Source organism: Botrytis deweyae, assembly GCF_014898535.1.
Source record: "Botrytis deweyae strain B1 chromosome Unknown BDEW_011, whole genome shotgun sequence".
NCBI classification, from domain to species: domain Eukaryota; kingdom Fungi; phylum Ascomycota; class Leotiomycetes; order Helotiales; family Sclerotiniaceae; genus Botrytis; species Botrytis deweyae.
In genome coordinates this window covers 1,103,503-1,121,162 of record NW_024066218.1, presented here as the reverse complement: position 1 = coordinate 1,121,162, position 17,660 = coordinate 1,103,503, and the positions used below count along the sequence as shown (strand labels likewise).

The 17,660-nt window shown below is 44.4% G+C and overlaps 7 protein-coding genes across 7 annotated transcripts; 3 read left to right on the top strand and 4 right to left on the bottom strand.

Moving 5' to 3' along the window:
• Nucleotides 1-334: 334 nt before the first annotated feature.
• EAE98_005794 (uncharacterized protein) lies at nucleotides 335-3,747 on the bottom strand (the record flags this gene model as incomplete). Its single annotated transcript, XM_038953416.1, has 5 exons — nucleotides 335-961; nucleotides 1,009-2,355; nucleotides 2,408-2,975; nucleotides 3,038-3,394; nucleotides 3,593-3,747. 5 exons carry the CDS (start codon nucleotides 3,745-3,747, stop codon nucleotides 479-481), a joined length of 2,910 nt encoding a protein of 969 aa, XP_038810517.1. The 3' UTR covers nucleotides 335-478.
• Nucleotides 3,748-4,297: 550 nt separating this feature from the next.
• EAE98_005793 (uncharacterized protein) lies at nucleotides 4,298-4,796 on the bottom strand (the record flags this gene model as incomplete). The annotated part of the gene is made up of 2 exons (XM_038953415.1): nucleotides 4,298-4,562; nucleotides 4,750-4,796. The coding sequence occupies 2 exons, from the start codon at nucleotides 4,794-4,796 to the stop codon at nucleotides 4,298-4,300; spliced, it is 312 nt and encodes a 103-aa protein (XP_038810516.1).
• Nucleotides 4,797-4,866: 70 nt separating this feature from the next.
• On the bottom strand, nucleotides 4,867-5,409 carry EAE98_005792 (uncharacterized protein; the record flags this gene model as incomplete). Its single annotated transcript, XM_038953414.1, has 1 exon — nucleotides 4,867-5,409. The coding sequence occupies one exon, from the start codon at nucleotides 5,407-5,409 to the stop codon at nucleotides 4,867-4,869; it is 543 nt and encodes a 180-aa protein (XP_038810515.1).
• Nucleotides 5,410-5,500: 91 nt separating this feature from the next.
• Nucleotides 5,501-7,768, bottom strand: EAE98_005791 (uncharacterized protein). Its single transcript, XM_038953413.1, has 4 exons — nucleotides 7,119-7,768; nucleotides 6,875-7,069; nucleotides 6,328-6,821; nucleotides 5,501-6,271 (listed from the first exon to the last, which is right to left on the bottom strand). Exons 1-4 carry the CDS (start codon nucleotides 7,448-7,450, stop codon nucleotides 5,931-5,933), a joined length of 1,362 nt encoding a protein of 453 aa, XP_038810514.1. The 5' UTR covers nucleotides 7,451-7,768; the 3' UTR covers nucleotides 5,501-5,930.
• A 362-nt stretch (nucleotides 7,769-8,130) lies between these two features.
• On the top strand, nucleotides 8,131-10,282 carry EAE98_005790 (uncharacterized protein; the record flags this gene model as incomplete). Its single annotated transcript, XM_038953412.1, has 7 exons — nucleotides 8,131-8,338; nucleotides 8,534-8,713; nucleotides 8,840-8,935; nucleotides 9,004-9,081; nucleotides 9,139-9,452; nucleotides 9,547-9,606; nucleotides 9,656-10,282. 7 exons carry the CDS (start codon nucleotides 8,131-8,133, stop codon nucleotides 10,280-10,282), a joined length of 1,563 nt encoding a protein of 520 aa, XP_038810513.1.
• Nucleotides 10,283-10,949: 667 nt separating this feature from the next.
• Nucleotides 10,950-11,696, top strand: EAE98_005789 (uncharacterized protein; the record flags this gene model as incomplete). Its single annotated transcript, XM_038953411.1, has 2 exons — nucleotides 10,950-10,952; nucleotides 11,031-11,696. The coding sequence occupies 2 exons, from the start codon at nucleotides 10,950-10,952 to the stop codon at nucleotides 11,694-11,696; spliced, it is 669 nt and encodes a 222-aa protein (XP_038810512.1).
• Nucleotides 11,697-13,120: 1,424 nt separating this feature from the next.
• On the top strand, nucleotides 13,121-17,398 carry EAE98_005788 (uncharacterized protein). Its single transcript, XM_038953410.1, has 2 exons — nucleotides 13,121-15,151; nucleotides 15,206-17,398. Exons 1-2 carry the CDS (start codon nucleotides 14,690-14,692, stop codon nucleotides 17,201-17,203), a joined length of 2,460 nt encoding a protein of 819 aa, XP_038810511.1. The 5' UTR covers nucleotides 13,121-14,689; the 3' UTR covers nucleotides 17,204-17,398.
• Nucleotides 17,399-17,660: the final 262 nt, after the last annotated feature.

The following is a 17,660-nucleotide window of genomic DNA, read 5'->3' as shown; positions in this document are numbered from 1 at the left end:
TCTTTCGACTCCTCGGGAGAATCGCGTCATACATCAAACAGAAAAGAAATTCAATTGCTCATGCAAGCCTATATTCGAAAGAGGGAAAGTATACAGCTGTAAAGTAAGAAGTGCTATATTATTTGGTCCAAATCTGACAGGGATCGTCATGAGCGGGATATTATTGCACTGCGCTAAAATACATTCCGTATTAAACACAGAATCCTTTATTTGGAAGTTGAAAATTGCATAGGGCTTTCGACGAAGCAGTGTTTTACAATCTTAATGCCTCTACGTCTTACTCATCTACCAGCCCAAAAGTTGAAGCTGCATTCCGATATTCAGAAGCTTTGAATGTCTGTATTTCACTGAATGATTCAGATGGTTTGAACACTGTCTTCACTTTGAATATTGCGTTGCTTTCTGCCAGTCCAGTCTATTGGAAACCTTGATATTGATATTAATACATCAAACTTTTCAGGACGTAGTTTAGAGCTACTTAAAGCTCACTCTTTACTTGAGTATTTGCTTCCACCCAGGCCTTGACATCCTCTCTATCTCTCTCAACCCAAGCGCTCTTTGCTCTAATACTATCCAGACTTTGTGCCAGACCCTGGTCAAAGCCCTTGGTATCTCTCTTTGAAAAGAACTCCTCAATTCGCTTTTGGTTACGTTCACCGGTGAAGCCCGATGTGCAAATGGTAACCATCGTTCCCAACATAGACAAACCGGCCGGTAATCGTCGCTGGAGTTCTTCCCAGTTTTCGGTCATCCAAACATACAATGCTTCGATACCTTCTGGATGACCTCTAAGTCCGCTAATGGGGAGGTAAATATCTTGTTCCTTGACTTCACCGCCGAATGGTAAAGCGAGAGTTTGCTTGATTAATTCAGGGTCCTTGGCTCGTCCCAAAGAACGGAGAGCAGTGTTACGCTCATCGCTGTTTGTCGAGTTGCGGTAAGCATCTAGGATGATGTCGTACTGTAAAATATTAGCTACCATACATTTTCTGAAACGATTGAACATACCTCTTTCTTGCCACCATATTTCAAGGCGATAGCATAAACGCTACCGCGGATGTTTGGATGAATAGCAGATTTGTCACCCGCTGCAAACTTAGCAAACATATCTTGTGCAGCTTTAATGATGACCTTGTCACCGGATATACCAGCACTACCGAAAAGAAGAGTTTTAAATTGTTGCTGGACATGCTCGTCGCTGTCCTTGAACTCCCATCCAAATTTGTGGGCATATTCGCTTGTAAGCTCTCTTTGGAATGACTCGAGTCCATCTTTGACTTTCTCGTCCTCAAAGACCCAAGCAGTTTGGATGCTGCCTAAACGGGCGAGGATTTCGGTCCAAACAACGAACTCGGTTTCGCTAGTGAAGCCCTTGAATAAGTTTAGAACACCGGAAGTCTTCTGGTATCCAGCTGAAGCGAGAGCTCCTGCGTCTGCGATCATTCCTGCACGATCTTCAACGGTAAGAAGACCTTCCTTGGCAGCTTGACCTAGCTTTTCGAGTCGTTCCGGAGTGTATGATGTTCGATAAATGCTAGTGTGGTCTGCATTCAGCTTGAAGAAATCTGCAGGGACCTGAATAGTCTCTTCTCGCTTGTCTAAAACCAGTTCCTCATCAACACCGCTCTTAGTGCGGAGACCCAAGAAAACCGGGTACAAAACTTCATCCTCCTCAGGCTTGACGTCTGCTGTTCGCAAGAAGCGATTTTGCTTGACGTGGATGCTCTTTCCATCTTCGTTTTCAGTAACACTTACAACAGGATACCCGACCTGTTTTGTCCAGATGTCCATAACTGCCGAGACATCCTTACCGCTAGCCTTGCTCAATGCATCCCAAAGATCGCCGGTTTGGGTGTTGCCATAAGCATGCTTCTTCAAATACTGACGGATACCCTCCATAAACACGTCTTCTCCCAAATAACTTGCAATCATGCGAAGGACACAAGAACCTTTGGAATATGAAATAGCGTCAAAGATCTGGTTGACTTGGTCGGCTCGCTTGACTGGCACTTCAATTGGATGACTGCTTCGAATAGAATCAAGACCGAGGGCGCTTTGCAGATTATCCGTCACGTAGTTTTGCCAAACCTTCCATTCTGGATAGAAGATGTTGCAGGAATACCATGACATCCATGTTGCGAAACCCTCGTTGAGCCACAAACCATCCCAGAAATCCATTGTGACCAAGTTACCGAACCATTGGTGAGCCAACTCATGCTGGACGACTTCCGCAACTCGTTCCTTTGTAGACGCACCGCTGGTCTTTTCGTCGAACAGGAGATCAACGACACGGTAAGTAATCAATCCCCAATTCTCCATGGCACCAGCGGAGAAATCTGGTATGGCAACCATATCCTACGAACAAAGTTAGAACATTTAGAGTAGGAAAGCTAATATAAGAACTTACCATTTTTGGTAGAGGGAATGGACTATCAAAAGTCTTCTCATAAAACTCCAGGGTTCGTGCTGCAAGATCCAATGAAAATCTTCCATGCTCGATGTCTTGATTTGGAGGAGCATAAACTCTGACCGGAATTCTGAACTTGTCGGTCTCGATATAGTTGAGTTCTCCAACGATGAAGGCGAGAAGATACGTCGACATTTGTGGAGATTTGTTGAACTTGACAGCCTTCTTGTTTCCCTCGACTTCGGTCTCTGAAGCAACATCCATATTGCTCAAGCAGGTGAGGTGCTTGTCCGCAACCAAAGTAATTGTGAATTCTGCCTTCAATGCAGGTTCATCGAAACAAGGGAAAGCTCTTCGGGCATCAGTCGGTTCCATTTGTGTTGTGGCCAAAATGCCCTCGGATCCATCCGCATTCTTGTATGTTGATCTGTAAAATCCTGCCATCTTGTCATTGAGCTGGCCAGTGAACTTCATTTCGATTTGTGCCTTGGTTCCCTTGGGGATGGTTTGCTTGAAAGCAACCTTTGTGGTCTGGCTGTCTTCATTGTAAGAGACATCTGGAGTAGAGCTATTGAATGTTAGATTTGTTGAGGAAGCATATCACAATAGGCTTTTCAATCAATCACTAACCTTATAGCTTCAGATCCAGAGGTCACTTTTGTGCTGTGTATCTCAAGCTCCAAAGTGTTTAGAGAAATAGAAGTAGTGTCTTCAGCAACATCTAAATCGATTATAACAGTACCCTCGTAGGTATGCTTCTTGAAGTCCGGCTCTAATGTGAGATCGTAGTGTCTTGGAATGACATTTGCTGGCAAGATCTCTCTTCCCTTGGTAATATCGATTCCTGCGCTCTCTACCTCCCCTCCGGCATGTACACCTCTACACATCTTGTGTCTTCTATATGAACAATGGCGGATTGCCGAGGTGGTTAATGTTGTATTTCGAAAGTTGTTTGATAACTGAGGACGGTTTTTCGAAGGACTGAGACTAAATTTGAATAATCGGTGAGCTTATGAACACTGCGCACTAAGATACAAGTGAATAAATCAAAAGCAAATATGGGGTTAACTGTGTTGATCTTGCCTCAGTTGACTTGCTTGAGGTATCACGAGGGTAGATATTCAAGCTTGTACAATGAATGGAAAGAGCTCCACGGAATGAAAGAAATGGCGGGGTAGAACATACAATGAAGCTGAGCTTCGATAGGAACTAATTGAAAGGCTTTGAAAGGTTCTGCTAACAATTGGCAATCTTCTTTGTGCTCTACTTAAGGAAAGGAAAACACTGGCTGGAGGCCGAGTAAAAGAGGATGTAAGGGTATTGGAGATACGCATTGACATCGAAGCAAGAAGTGAGGGAAGCTACAAAATACCGACACACACACACACAACGCCGTATGCTATGCTATGCTATGCTTTGCCGTATGTACAAATATGACACGCACCACCTTTGCAACCTGGGCAAAGAATGAACAATCGAAATGACTGGGAAGGAATGATCGAACTACCAACGATTGAGGAAGGTGGGGTCTCTCTGGGTCTGCAAGCAAAAGCTTTGATGAATGCCAGTGGATAGATGGCAGTAAGTCCAGTGGCAGAAAGTGCACAGGAATGGCCAGGTGATGCCGTTTAGGACGAGAAGGATGAATCAAGAGCAAAGGTGGGAAGAAGGCTAAGGTTAAAGCACCTGCTTGTCAACCTTCACTAATGCGAGTGAGATGTGAGATTTCGAACTTTAGAAGAGAGAGTGGCTCGAGTGGCACCAAATCATCTCGTACTCTTCTTTTCGGACAAGGATATATCTTCAAAAATCATCATATCGTACCTACTCATCATTGATTTATTTATCCAGTTGCTGTTTTGGGTGGCGGTGAGGAAGGCTCAGATTGCATTAAGCCGCATTGGGTGATGTTCTCCATTTAACCGTTACACAAAACTTTTCTTCTCGCGCTCCTCTTTTTCTTTCTTCTTCAAGCAACTTAAACGGCTCGAACAACATGATATCGATCTTTCTCCCACGATATGTTGACGTGCTCCAATATTTACTGTTAAAGTTTAATTTGGTTGTTGCAAGAAGAAGATTTACAACCACCGCAGGTTTGAGGCGACCAATAGCTTTCGAGCGTTGATTGGAAGTCATAGGAAGACGGTACATACTTTTTAACATAAGCCAAGTCGATATCTATATAGATATCGATGTTGATATCCATGCATGCTCGTAGCAGCTCGTAGCAGTTATAAGTAAGGGGAAGCAATGTATCCTCATCTGCCATGGCTTTGAAAGCTTCCCAATGCTATTTTAATCAATATTTTATTCAAACCTTCAGCGCTTTCCTTTTTGACCGGTGAACTCGGTGACTCTTTATTCGAAGCTCTCCATGGTCGGGCATTCATGTTGTGCTTCAGCCTTTGACAGCAACCCAGGTACCATTGATTACATTGTCCTTTATTGTCCTGCATCTATGCATCCGATCCCTTATCGTCTGGCAGATCCTCCATTACACCAAAAAGAACCTTGAGCCAGAGACTACATCCCTTGCATCCCACACTGATCTCACCATCTTCAGCTGCCTCCTCTAAATCTTGCTCTCGGATTAAGAACCCTCGATCATCTCCACATCTACAGCTTCTATACCATATGCCATTCTCTTCTTCGGCATTCAAATCATCCAAATCGACAACTTCAACACCCGTTCGGAAAACTTCTCCTTCCTTTTGTCCTGCACCATTTATAGAGCGATTCTGCAATCTCAATTCCTTATCATATTGTGCTCGTAGTTTGGAGTCCGATAGGTGAGAGAAAGCCACGGATATTTGATCAATAGTATACAGCGTTTGGGGTCTGTTTGTATGACCTTGTTCTTGGCTTTGAGATTTGTCAGGATGATTTCGAAGAAGTGCGCGTCGATATGCGCTTCGCAAAGTTGCTACCGGAATATGTGTTGCATTTTGAAGAGACGAAGGGATGTCTAAGATCTCGTAATATGTCGATGTGCAAGTCATTGATCCATCAGGGTTGAGTTTTGCTGTGCCCGTCGTCTTTTGTTTGTCCTTATGATTCTACGGTTTTTCTCGATGCGACCCTCCGACCTTAACCCTCGTGCATGTGAAGTGGGGCAATGCTCTCTATGCCTGAGGCGTCAATATATCCTCCACCTTCCACTTTCGGTCAGCTTCTCGTGCTGGAATCTCTTGATCACATTCCATCGTAGTCATACATATCTTTTATACATATTTTTCTGGGCCATCCGAGATCCTCTATAGCTATCTACTAGGTAGGTACTCAAGCAGCTCTTACTTGGAAATATTTTGGCGCAGAGTAGATGCGAAAGTTAATTTGAAGCGCACCCATAAAGAATTATGAAGAGAAGATAATTCGATTCTTGTAACGGAGGTCAATTCAATCTTACCCGTGATTATCTACACGATATATACATTGCAAGAAAGTGAAGGCGGGACATGACATATGTCTGGGTGAAGGGGATACATTCGTTCCTATCATGGAACTGCTTTTAGAAGTCTATCTAGATCGGTTTGGAATCGAGGTCAAAATCTAAGACAACTACATCTCGAAGTCCATCCTCTTTCTTGTCCGTTCTTGTAAAGATAGACAGATTCTCACCTCCTTCCACCTCTTGTATCTCGACTGAAGGCTCGCCATCAAATCCTGATGCACTCCATACAAGATCAAAGAATACTTGTCCATCCTTACTATGCACTTTCACGATGCTGAGGGTGGAATCTGTATTTCCAGGCAAAGCGAGATATACGTTATTCTTGCTGTCAACAGATATGCTTCCTCTCGAGCCAATTTTGGTAGGCTTGTTTATGCCATCCGTTGGGACAGCGTTCTTTGTCCACCCCCCTAATATTCGTTAGTACAGAGTCCTCAACATAATTTGATCAGTATTGCGGCTTTACCTGTACAATCACGGTAATAAATTATCCACTGTTGCTCGCCCGCAGAATTCTCCCTGTTCAAAACCCAGAATCCGCCCTTCCGATCCGCCGCTTGAGCTTCTTGGTTCAAGATCCCACTTCCCATGGGAATCTCAAAGACTCTCGCCTTGGACTGCGGCAAAATGGTGTTTTCTTCTTTCCCATCCAGTACGGCCAAGATTGTTCCATCCGAACTTTTCCATGTCTTGCCCACATCTTCCGAATAAGCAAAATTCAGATCATAGTTATTCTCGGGCCCGTTGGGCCCGGCTTGTTGTTTATGTGCATCTGTGCCTGTGGAAGATTCGAAAACGATGAAGTTTCGATAACACCATGACAGATAGAGTCGCGAGTTTTGATAATCAAGACCATTTATATATGGACTATTAGAAACACCAGTAAGATGCTGGCCTAAATATGTATAAGTGGAAGACTTTCCCGAGTAGCGGTAAAGGATATCTGATCCTAATCCTGCCCTACATTCATATTAAATTCATGTGCAGATGCAGTTGTATCAGAACATACATACTGGCCAATACGATATGTCAACAACAAATCATCATCCACGTTCACGAACCGAGGATAAGTGACTTCGTCCATCAGTTCATTATGTGCAATGCCAGGAAGATAATCTTGCGTTTGCGAAAACAGAGATGCATTCCATACATTGGAATCCTCCGGATATTTTTCTGAATCTATGCGTTTCAAAATTTTAAATCTCAATCTAACATTTCTCAGCACTGCTCAACTTTTTTCCAATAACAATAACACACCTATCACAGTGATGATCAAACGCTATATGTATACTTCCATCTCCACTACACATACCAATAGATATCGTATTATGTCCATCATCAACCACCTGTTCATAATCGTGGAAACTCAGAATATCCCACTTCGAATGCGTAGGTGAGACTTTTCTTCTACCCAGATTCATCATACAAGCATTCAGTTTTGTGGACGTAGGGTGATCGGTATAGAATGCTACATATTGCCATCCATTAAACGTGGTAATTGCGTTTTGCTGGAAGGAATTTGCGTTGATTCTATGTGTTCTTTGGGGATCCGGGCCGAGTATTGAAATGCTAGGGTTTGGGAGTCCCATTGTGAGATGGATATCTGATAAAAGTCAAGCAATCTCCTTCAAACAACTTTGAAAACAAAATCCCCACCGCAACGGCCTTGATTCTGATATAAAGCTCACAACTGATCCCACACATACATATCCCCACGTCCATCACGATACCAGCGCATGCACACACGCAAAACCGATACCCGTCGAGAAATCGATCCTCGGCTCCAACCTCAAAACCCCCATGCGTGAATAGGTATCTCCCCCGAGATATCCCACCAATCCCCTGTCCTTCGCATATAAAGCCCCAGTCGGTTCATCACCTGCCGAAGCTTGAAAATGCTCTACCCCGCAATCCCCGGATAAATATCCCCGATAAGCGAATTGTGCAGCATCCCCTATTGGATGTGAATTTTGTTATCGTGGGGATGCTTTGCAGTTCCCTTGCGCATCATTGCCTTGATACGATACGATATGCTATGCAAAAAGAGTTATCAAGTGGTAGGGCACGACGGGATAGGATAGGATAGGATATGATGGGGTAGCGAGGTAGCATTGCAGCTTTGACATGGCCTGTATGCAGAGACGTGGTGGGACAGCTGCATCGTGGTGAAATGATTTCAAATATATTATAATACTCATGTACATCCTATGTGTTTATTCAAACGATCTCACATTCTCGTCTTCCTAAGCATCTCTCTATCGTGCTCAAAATGATGTTTCCGACTAAAGCCCCTCGCGTCGACAGAGATGTTCTCGCGTCCGCCTCTCATTTAACAAATAAACGTGGTCCTTGGTGGCATGATCGAGGATTGCTCAAACTCAATCTTCTTATCATGATACCATTGATGAGTGAATATGTGCAGGGTTATGATGCGAGTCTTATTAACAATGTGCAGCAGTTGAAGAGTTGGCAGAATGGTAATTAGCATCTTTTCTTTTGCATTCCCTTGGTGTAACTCTTTGCTTTCTTCTTGCTTGGAAGTTGGTGGTGATGAGAGGGAGTAGTGGGTTTGAAAAGAAGAGATGTATCCAGATGGTGATTTTGTTATCTATGAGAGGGCTATAGTAGATTGTGCTGAAATAGGAGGCATGGCTGATGAAGGAATTTAACAGAATTTCATAACCCCAAGGGCTCACTCTTAGGTATTTTGTCGGCGAGTTATTGGGTGGGAAATGTCTTGGGAGTATTCTTTATCACGCCGCTGAGTGATAGATTTGGCAGGAGAATGGCGCTGTTCTTTGGTAGTGTAGTTGCAATACTTGGGACAGCTCTTTGCACCGGAGCCATTAATGGTATGTTTGTTTCATCTTATATTCGCGTGGCCAGGAAGGGGTGGAATATGTGGAAAATGAAGATTTTATAAGATAGAGAGAGAGATATGGCCGGGTATTGTGAAACAAAGGCTGATGAAAACTTAGCTGGCATGTTCATTGTCGGCAGACTTCTATTGGGGGTTGGAGGAGTGGTTGTTGGAGCCATTGGACCTGTACTAGTAGCGGAACTTGCATATCCGGGTAAGTTCTCCTGAGACAGGAGCCGAGCATGGTTCGATGTCAAACTGCGAGGAACTAATGGAAAATAGATCATCGTGCGACCGCGACTGCGCTTTCAAATACCCAATACTCAATGGGCTCGATCATCGCTGCCTGGATAACTTTTGGTAGGCTGTTTTGCTATAGCCTACACGTGTTGAGAGCGAGATACTAACAAGAGATAGGTACATTTCGATTGAACTCCACATGGTCATGGCGCATTCCCTCAATCTTTCAAGCTTTGCCCTCTGTCGGCCAGGCACTTGGTATCTTCTTTCTTCCCGAGTCACCTCGTTGGCTTGTAAGCAAAGGTCGTGAAGATGCTGCCTTGGATGTCCTGTCTAAGTATCATGCCAATGGAGATCGAGAAGATGAGATCGTACAGTTCGAATACAGGGAGATAGTCGGAACAATCGAGTTGGAGATCTCAGCAAAGCAATCGAGGTGGAGTGAAATGTGGAGAGGTAAAGGAAACCAATGGAGAATGTTTATTATGATTGTGAGCCTCAGATCCTTTATTCTGTATTCATTCGAAGCGGCACAGCAACGATAAAAATGTGCGAAATGTACTAAATGCTGATAATAATCTATAGTTCTTTGGAATCTGTAAGCAATGGTCAGGAAATGGTGTAGTGTCCTATTACTTACATACAGTAAGCACATCTCAGGTTTAACTTTTTTGACACGTCTGACAACCTCCAGATGCTCGACGACGTTGGAATTACGACTACCTTACAACAAACCCTCATCACTGCAACCTCCCAAATGTTTTCCTTTGCTTGTTCTGTTGCTTTTGCGTTTCTGCCCGCTCGAGTAGGTCGTCGACCTCTTCTGCTCTGGTCAATGGGCCTGATGTGGCTTGTCTTCACAATAATCACCATCCTTACCGGTGTGTTCACCCACACTGGGTCTAAATCTGCTTCTTATGCTTCGGTTGCTTTTATATATTTGTACAGCGGAGTACACAATTTGGGATGGACAGGTGCCATGATGCTTTATGTGGTTGAAATTTTGCCGTACACGTTGCGCGCCAAAGGCATTTCACTATTTTGGTTAGTCACGGGCTTAGCGGGTGCATTCAATACCTATGTGAACCCATTAGGTCTTGCAAGATTTGGCTGGAAGTTCTATTTCTTCTATGTAGCATGGATTGCCGTCGAGTTCGTCGTGGTGTACTTTGCTTGTCCTGAAACGAAAGGAACAAGTTTGGAAGATGTGGCTTTAGTCATTGAGGGAAACGATGCGAAAGTCAGCAAGATGAATCCGGTGAAAGAGGCGGTAATAGAGAAAGAGGGTGGAACCACGGAACACGTTGAGAAGACGAGATGAAATAATGACTGCGAAGGTATCAAGTGGATATATTGAATACCTCTTGACCTTGCATACCTACTATGTATGCTAGGTAGAGTGTCTTGGTTATCGATTATTGTATAAGAGATACTAGGCAGTGCAATCACTGGCTGGATCTATTGCGACGACAGTGAAAGTGTCAGGAGAAGGTGTTCGTCTTTCCCCACCAGGGTTGTCCAAAACACAGCAAATTGACAAGTCTTCCAGAGCAGGTGATCTTGCACTTATCAGGTGGGTGAGTAGATTTGGTTGTGATAGAAAACTCTGACGACGTCTCACATTAAAATAAATTTCCCAGTATATTGAATACCCAAGTAGGTAGAAATCCAAAGGTCGTGGTAATATAACACATGATTGTATCGACAGAATTTGTGCTGCGAAGGTGAAGTTTGAACCCTTTCTCAATTTTCCTTGTACCCGCCTACCTGCCTGGTAGTATCCCTCCTCACAAACATTGATTAATTACTGACCATTGAACTCGACTGCGAACCTCCACCCCCAAGAATTCACCAACCTTGCACGTACAATAAACCATCACAATCATCACCGACCTTTATCTGGATTGCGATTCATCTACGAAACACATTTTTCCGACAGACTCTTGACAAGAGTTTGATTGTCACAACGATCGTCTCTCTCCTTGATAATGGTAAGTTCCCCCACACAACCCTGGCTGTCAAAGATGTCAACCAAAATAGATGAAACAAAATGATTAATATTTGTAAAGGCTCCCAAGAACCTACCGCCCGCAGCCAAGCAAGCAAAGATTCTGGAGTGGTTTCGAACCTCCATGGGAGTCTATTCCTTCAAAGAACTTGAGAAACTACTCCCATCTGTCGGCTCGATCAATGGCATGCTAGTGAAAGAATACATCCAAGCGCTCACAGACGAGAATTTGATCCGCGTCGAGAAAATTGGAAGTGGCAATTGGTATTGGTCATTTACCTCAGATGCCAAGAAAAGCAAAGAAAATCTGATCAACAAATTGAAGGATGAGGAAACCAAATTGTTGGCTTCAATTGCGGTTGCTGAACAAGAGGTTAAAAAGGAAATGACAAAACGTCAAGAGGACGATGAAATGCTCCTTGATGGTGGATCAGACAGACACGCTTTGATGGACGCTTATGAGGCTCTTGTGAAGGAGAACGACGCTCTTGATAAGGAATTGGATCTCTACAGTGATAACGATCCTGCCGAGATCTTTCGAAAAATGGAGGAAACAAACAAACTTAAGGAGAGCACTGTAAGATGGACCGACAACCTTGAATCACTTGAATCATTCTTGGTCAGCTTGACGGGAGACCGAGCTCAAGCTGGAGAGATCATGTATCGAGCATGTGGCGAGGACTATGTAGTCGGGGAAGGGTTGAAAGAATTAGCGGTCCCAAATTAGTGGATCCTTCTTAGCTCTACTTGCATGGACAATCTCGAGTTATCGGAATGTAATATGATGGAAGTGGTACTACTGGCTTGCGATTATCGTTACTCGGTCTGGCTGGTATAGCTTCATGTTTTGTTGTCGTCAGCTTTTTACGAAATACGATCTGGAGGACAGTGTGATCAGATATCAAGTGGCGTGGCATGCATGGATGTAAACCGTTGATCAATCCGAACATTAAACTTAATCATTCGATTGCTTGAGAGCTCTCAGCTGTTTGTTCGTTCGTTTGTTATTTCCAACTCGAAAACTTGATGATACGTTGATGAAACATTATTCATGTTACAGATGTGACATGTACGCAAACCCCAACATCTCCACTTGGCCACTTGAAAATTTTGCCATATCAGATGCAAGTGCAGCCCAAAGCGGGAAAATACCTGGGAAGGACTAGACAAGCTTTTTTTCCTAATCTTAGGCTAATCGCGATTTTCGAGGGACCAGCTGGGCAACAATCTTCAATGTCACAAACGGGACTCGGGGATTTAACCAAATTGTCCCCCGCACCGAGAAATCCACCAATTAGCCCAGTAGACCGATGAAATGTCACCATGTTGCATCAAATATCCTCTTTCGCTTCTCGGATGCCCTATCACCTTTTCCAACGGTTCAACCTTCGATACAAATTGCTTCATATGGCCGAGTGCATATACTCGAGAATACGAATCCGTGATAGTGCTATGCATGATGAATAGTAAACCATCGCAGGATCTCAAGCTAGAAGATGAATTCCCGTGTGAATTGAAGGATGCCTATAGCTAGGCCAGGAAGAATCGGATCCGGAAAGAGATGGAAAAAGATCATACACTTTTGTGATTCGCAAAGTGTCAAGTAAGAAGCCATCGTGGAATCAGGTTACAGTCCGAATGAACCGTCGGTATCTCGAGGGTATATAGGCCCCTCACGAGACTATAAGGGATGCAAGAGTACTGGTATGATGAACAAGCAGGCTGGCTGATGGCAAGCGACGTGGACAATATATGGTTTGCTCGTATACGTTGATCACTTCCTCGACGCCTAGAACAATCCAGCCCTACCTACTGGACTCATCCCTTTCACTAACCGTTCCTCGAGCGTTACTCGCTTGTACCGAAAAGTTACCGAAAGCTACAAAGCTACGATGCTACATGCTGTACACCCTTCATTAGTATGTTTTGACATACGGAATGGTTGGCTGACAATTGTATACACACGAAATTTGCATTGGACCGATATACATATGCCTTCCGCTTCCCGAGAGAAATCATCCAAAACCGATATCCCTAGAGCCGAACAGGTATGCATCGGTAGGTAGATAATGTAATGCCCTTCATTTCCGTCCGTTTTTCTTTTCTTTCGTTTTTCCCTCGAGTATTCTGCTCTTCGTCTTCATCTCACCAGGGACATACACATCTTACCGTTTTCTACGCTTCTTGCCTACTAAGCATTTTCTTACGTTTTATAACATAACACCACCTCTACCTCAAATAGCCACTCAACTCCTTTTATCCCTCAGCCTTATAAGTGAAAGAAGAGTATCAGATTGCCAGGTTTCAGCGAATACAGACACGCCAATACCCACCATACACCACATACCACATACCACACACCACTCGCACGCCCAAACTGTATCGTGGACTGGATCATTGTGGACTGTGGGACCTAGGACCCCTGAGCAAATTCAAGCTTTCTGCAACGCGTAAGGACCTTCTCCGGGTCCCTCTTGAACCCCTTCAAATTTGTCTGGGCTAAGCCTACACGGCTTCCACGATTTGTACCCAATTTTATCACGAATCTTAATTCAAACATACTTTTGTTTAAACCAAAAAGAAGTTCGATTTTCGAAACCTTCTACACCCAGATATTATTCCTGGTCTTCCAAGGTTCTTTCGCCTTCTCATGAAGAAAAAAGAGTTGCATCCCGCTTGCTCTCCCTTTCAAGTCCACCAGTCCCCCCCCCACCCTTCATATCAAATCAATAAGCACCTAGCACCTAGCACCTAGCACCTAGCAACTACCTAGGTACCATTCCATTCCCATACACGCACAATAATCATCAAACTCTCGTTGCACTTGTTGTTCTGATTACCCTCATTACCCTCATTACCCTCATTACCCTCATTACCCTCATTACCCTCATTACCCTCATACTTTGCCTGTCTGCCCGCCTACCATACCTACCTCCCTACCTATCTCGCTCCCTCCTCTCCCTAGTACCCTACCTGCTCTCTCGGACTCGGACAATTTATGGACCTTGGTAAAACATTGACAAGTTCTAATCTGAGGAACTACTGCGAGTAACTACCTAGGTACTTTGCACGGAAAAAGTTACTAGGTGCATTTGAAATCTTTTGAGTTTTGACCGACAAAACGTTCATTCACTCACTCGCTCGCTCACTCACTCACCCACTCATTCATTCCTCTATTCATTGAAGAAGATTGCAAATCCTGGCTGCAAATCACAATTTCACAAAAAACCCCATATTCTCATCCCAAATCCTTCCAACAGAAGAAAAAAAGGCATTAAGTCTTAGGTTCAAGAATATCAGAGACCTAAAACCATTATTAGGCTCCCCGATTTTCCGTCTTTTATTACCAGTCAACCCATCATTATTATTGATTGATTGATCCAACCAACTATCCCTTCATCAACAAATCCCCATTCGTATTTCGATTCACTATTATATTCATATTTATTTTTATATTTATTATTTTACCATTTATTATTACACCATTGCTATTACCTATTATTTATTACTCAATTTCCACACTCAAGGATTTGCCATGCATCTTGATTCACTTCTTATCATAACGACTTAGCATTGGCAACTGTTGTTGTTTCCCCCGCAGTCGCCCGGAATTTGCAGTTCTGCCAATATTCTGCGTGCGACTTTCCGTCAATTCCTTCCCAGTACTTGGCAGACACGATTAAGACTTGGCACCGCGAACATATCATATATTGTATTAGCATGTGCGCGAATGTCACTTCAACGACCCAGTCGTCGCCGACCGCATCGACAGGTCGCTCTCTGTTTTCTAGATTGACTGCCCCATTGAAGTCCCGAACGCGCAACCTGGCCGACTTCCATATCGAACCACTTGAACCTCATCGGCGATATGCACCGGGTGATCTGGTAAGGGGTGCCGTGGTATTGACTGTTGTCAAACCCGTACGGATTACCCACCTCACTGTCTGCCTACATGGTTTCATACACGTCTACAAGAATGCCAATGGCGCGAACGAACCTCTGCCAGATACAGTGACGTATGCCTCGGACAACCCCATGAAGTCGCAATACTTTGGCAATGGTTATTGCTCACTCTTCCAAGATGAAGTTGCATTATGTGGTGAAGGTAGACTTGATGCTGGAGTATATAGATTTAATTTCGAACTGGAATTTCCTACCAAGGGTATTCCTACAAGCGTCGATGTAGGCAACTTTTGAGCAGACCCCAATGCGACTTGGACTAATGAATGTGATTAGTTTGAAAGAGGAACGATATCATATCAGATCTCTTCGACGATTACCCGGCCAACTACAATAGCTGCGACCTCGATGTGCGAAAGGAAGGTTGAGCTGGTTGAGAGAGTAGATGTTGGTCCCTTGGGACCACCCCGACCTCGAACAATATCACTGGAACCCATCTCGAGACGAGCAAAGAGGAAGAAGTCCATTAAGCCAAAAGATCACCCCCCATCCCGCGAACATGCGGACACAAGATCCATTAGTGATACAACCGAAGCTACATCACCGCGGCCGGATGACTCTGTGAGCCAAGTGGATATACTCGATAACCAAATACAACCCCGAAGCCCGGCGCAAAGCGATGTCCAAAGCACTTTCAGTACAGACAGTACGATCAGTAGTAGTACTGGCCTCAGCTTTCGGTTGGGACCCGTTCCATCATCGGCACGGTCTACTCGAGATAGCCAAGGCAACAGCAGCAATTCCGTAGACGATAAAACCATTACAGCTACAATCGAACTACTCAAGTCCGGATGCTTACCAGGAGATTATCTGCCCGTGAAAATTACTGTACAGCATACCAAAGCCATCAAAAGTATGCATGGAATTATAATTACGTTCTATAGACAAGGCCGAATAGATTCTTCGCCTCCACTGTCACTGTTCAAGGATATCAAAGGGAAAGAAGCGGAAAGGCTTAAGCATGAAGAATATTATCCTAAATCTAAGACTGGCTTGGGTGGTCTGTCACTAAGTTCCGCTGGATCGACTAGTGTCTTTCGAAAAGATTTATCGCAGACATTTGCGCCACTCATTGTTGACCCTTCAACCTTGACGTCGCATGTCACAGCATCTATCAGAGTTCCTGAGGACTGCTTCCCAACTATAAGTGGCGTGCCTGGCCAGATGGTAAACTTCAAATATCAAGTTGAAGTTGTAGTTGACCTGGGAGGGAAATTAGCCGGCCAACAACGACACGTACCACGCATTGGAACCGTTAGCCTACCTGCCGCCTATGGAAGCACAGGTAATAGATCAGAAGGGAATGCCAGCATGCTGGCTGCCTTTGGAGGTAGCATTGTTGATACGGATCACATTAGGCGAGAAAAGAGCGTGGTTGCCTGTGTTTTCGAAGTTGTTGTTGGGACTACGGATAGTGCTCGAAACAAAGCAAGGCATACCGGTAAACAACCAGCTGAATCCTCAAACTCGAGGCCAGTCACACCCTCTCCAGCTCAAAATCCCATGCATGAAGAGCCTTTCGACCACGAGTATATACACCAGGGAAATGCGCAATACCCCAATCATCCTTATCAATATTACGACTCGAATTACGACGAACCATACCCTTATGAATATAATCAAAATTTTGAACAGCGTGCCGATCAACATTCTAGATACCCGCCGCCATCACATACACAAATATACGTTCCACCACCAGAAACTGAAGGACAAACAGAACTCAGTGAAAAGGAACAACTTAGGAGAGCAGAACAGAGACTTCTTCCCAGTCAGCCTCCGGATTTCCAAGCATCATCATCATCGTCATCATCGGCCGCAGCAAGGGGTAGTACCGGACCATCTGTACCTAATCCAGCCGATGAAGATCTTTACACCGCCGATGGTCTACCACCCAGCAACCCCAGACCCCTTACATCTCATCCAGTTGACCCGTCGAATCCGCACCTAAGCGAATCTCCACCTGCTGGCCCCTCAGCCCCCAGTCTCTCGGATCTCACACCGCATGCCTCACACACCTCGCACGCCACAGACGATAAACAAGAACTCGAACGTCAAAGACTCCTAGCCGAAGCAAGCGCACCCTCAGAGTTTCCTGAGTTGGAAGAGGGGGGCGAGAGTAGCCGACAGGGCGCTGCTGCTTCGGCACCACATGACCATGAACCTTCGGCGCCGATCTTTCACGAAGAAGACGAATATGGAAGCGGGTATGCACATCAGCATTTTGAGGGAACAAGAGTGGACCATGAAAGTTTACCGCCAAGATATGAGAGGTAATTTGGGGATGTATGTATGTGAACAAGAGCTTTTGTACTTGTAAATACCCAGCGACAGCGAAAGGGAGGGGGAAATGGAACAGGGAGATACTGTTAGAAGCTATGCTATGCTATCCAGATACCGAGGGGGACTTTCCAAGATAGCTGCCAGTGGACGACTTAAATGAATATATAATATCTATAAAAAAAAATTAACTACCAAGATGCATTACATTATCTATCAAGTGTCACCTGACGATTGTAAATCGTCTTCCACTACTTTTTTCTTTATAGATCACACGAGAGAGAGAGAGAGAGAGAGTGTGTGTGTGTGTGTGTGTGTGTGTGTGTGTCATCATATAAGCACCTACTTACTACACACATCCACAATTACCCAAGTACCTACTCGTACCTAACCTTGGAATTGTCAGCGTCAGCTCTTCCCAGCCTATCGTACGTAGTAAGGCTTTCCTTTCCAT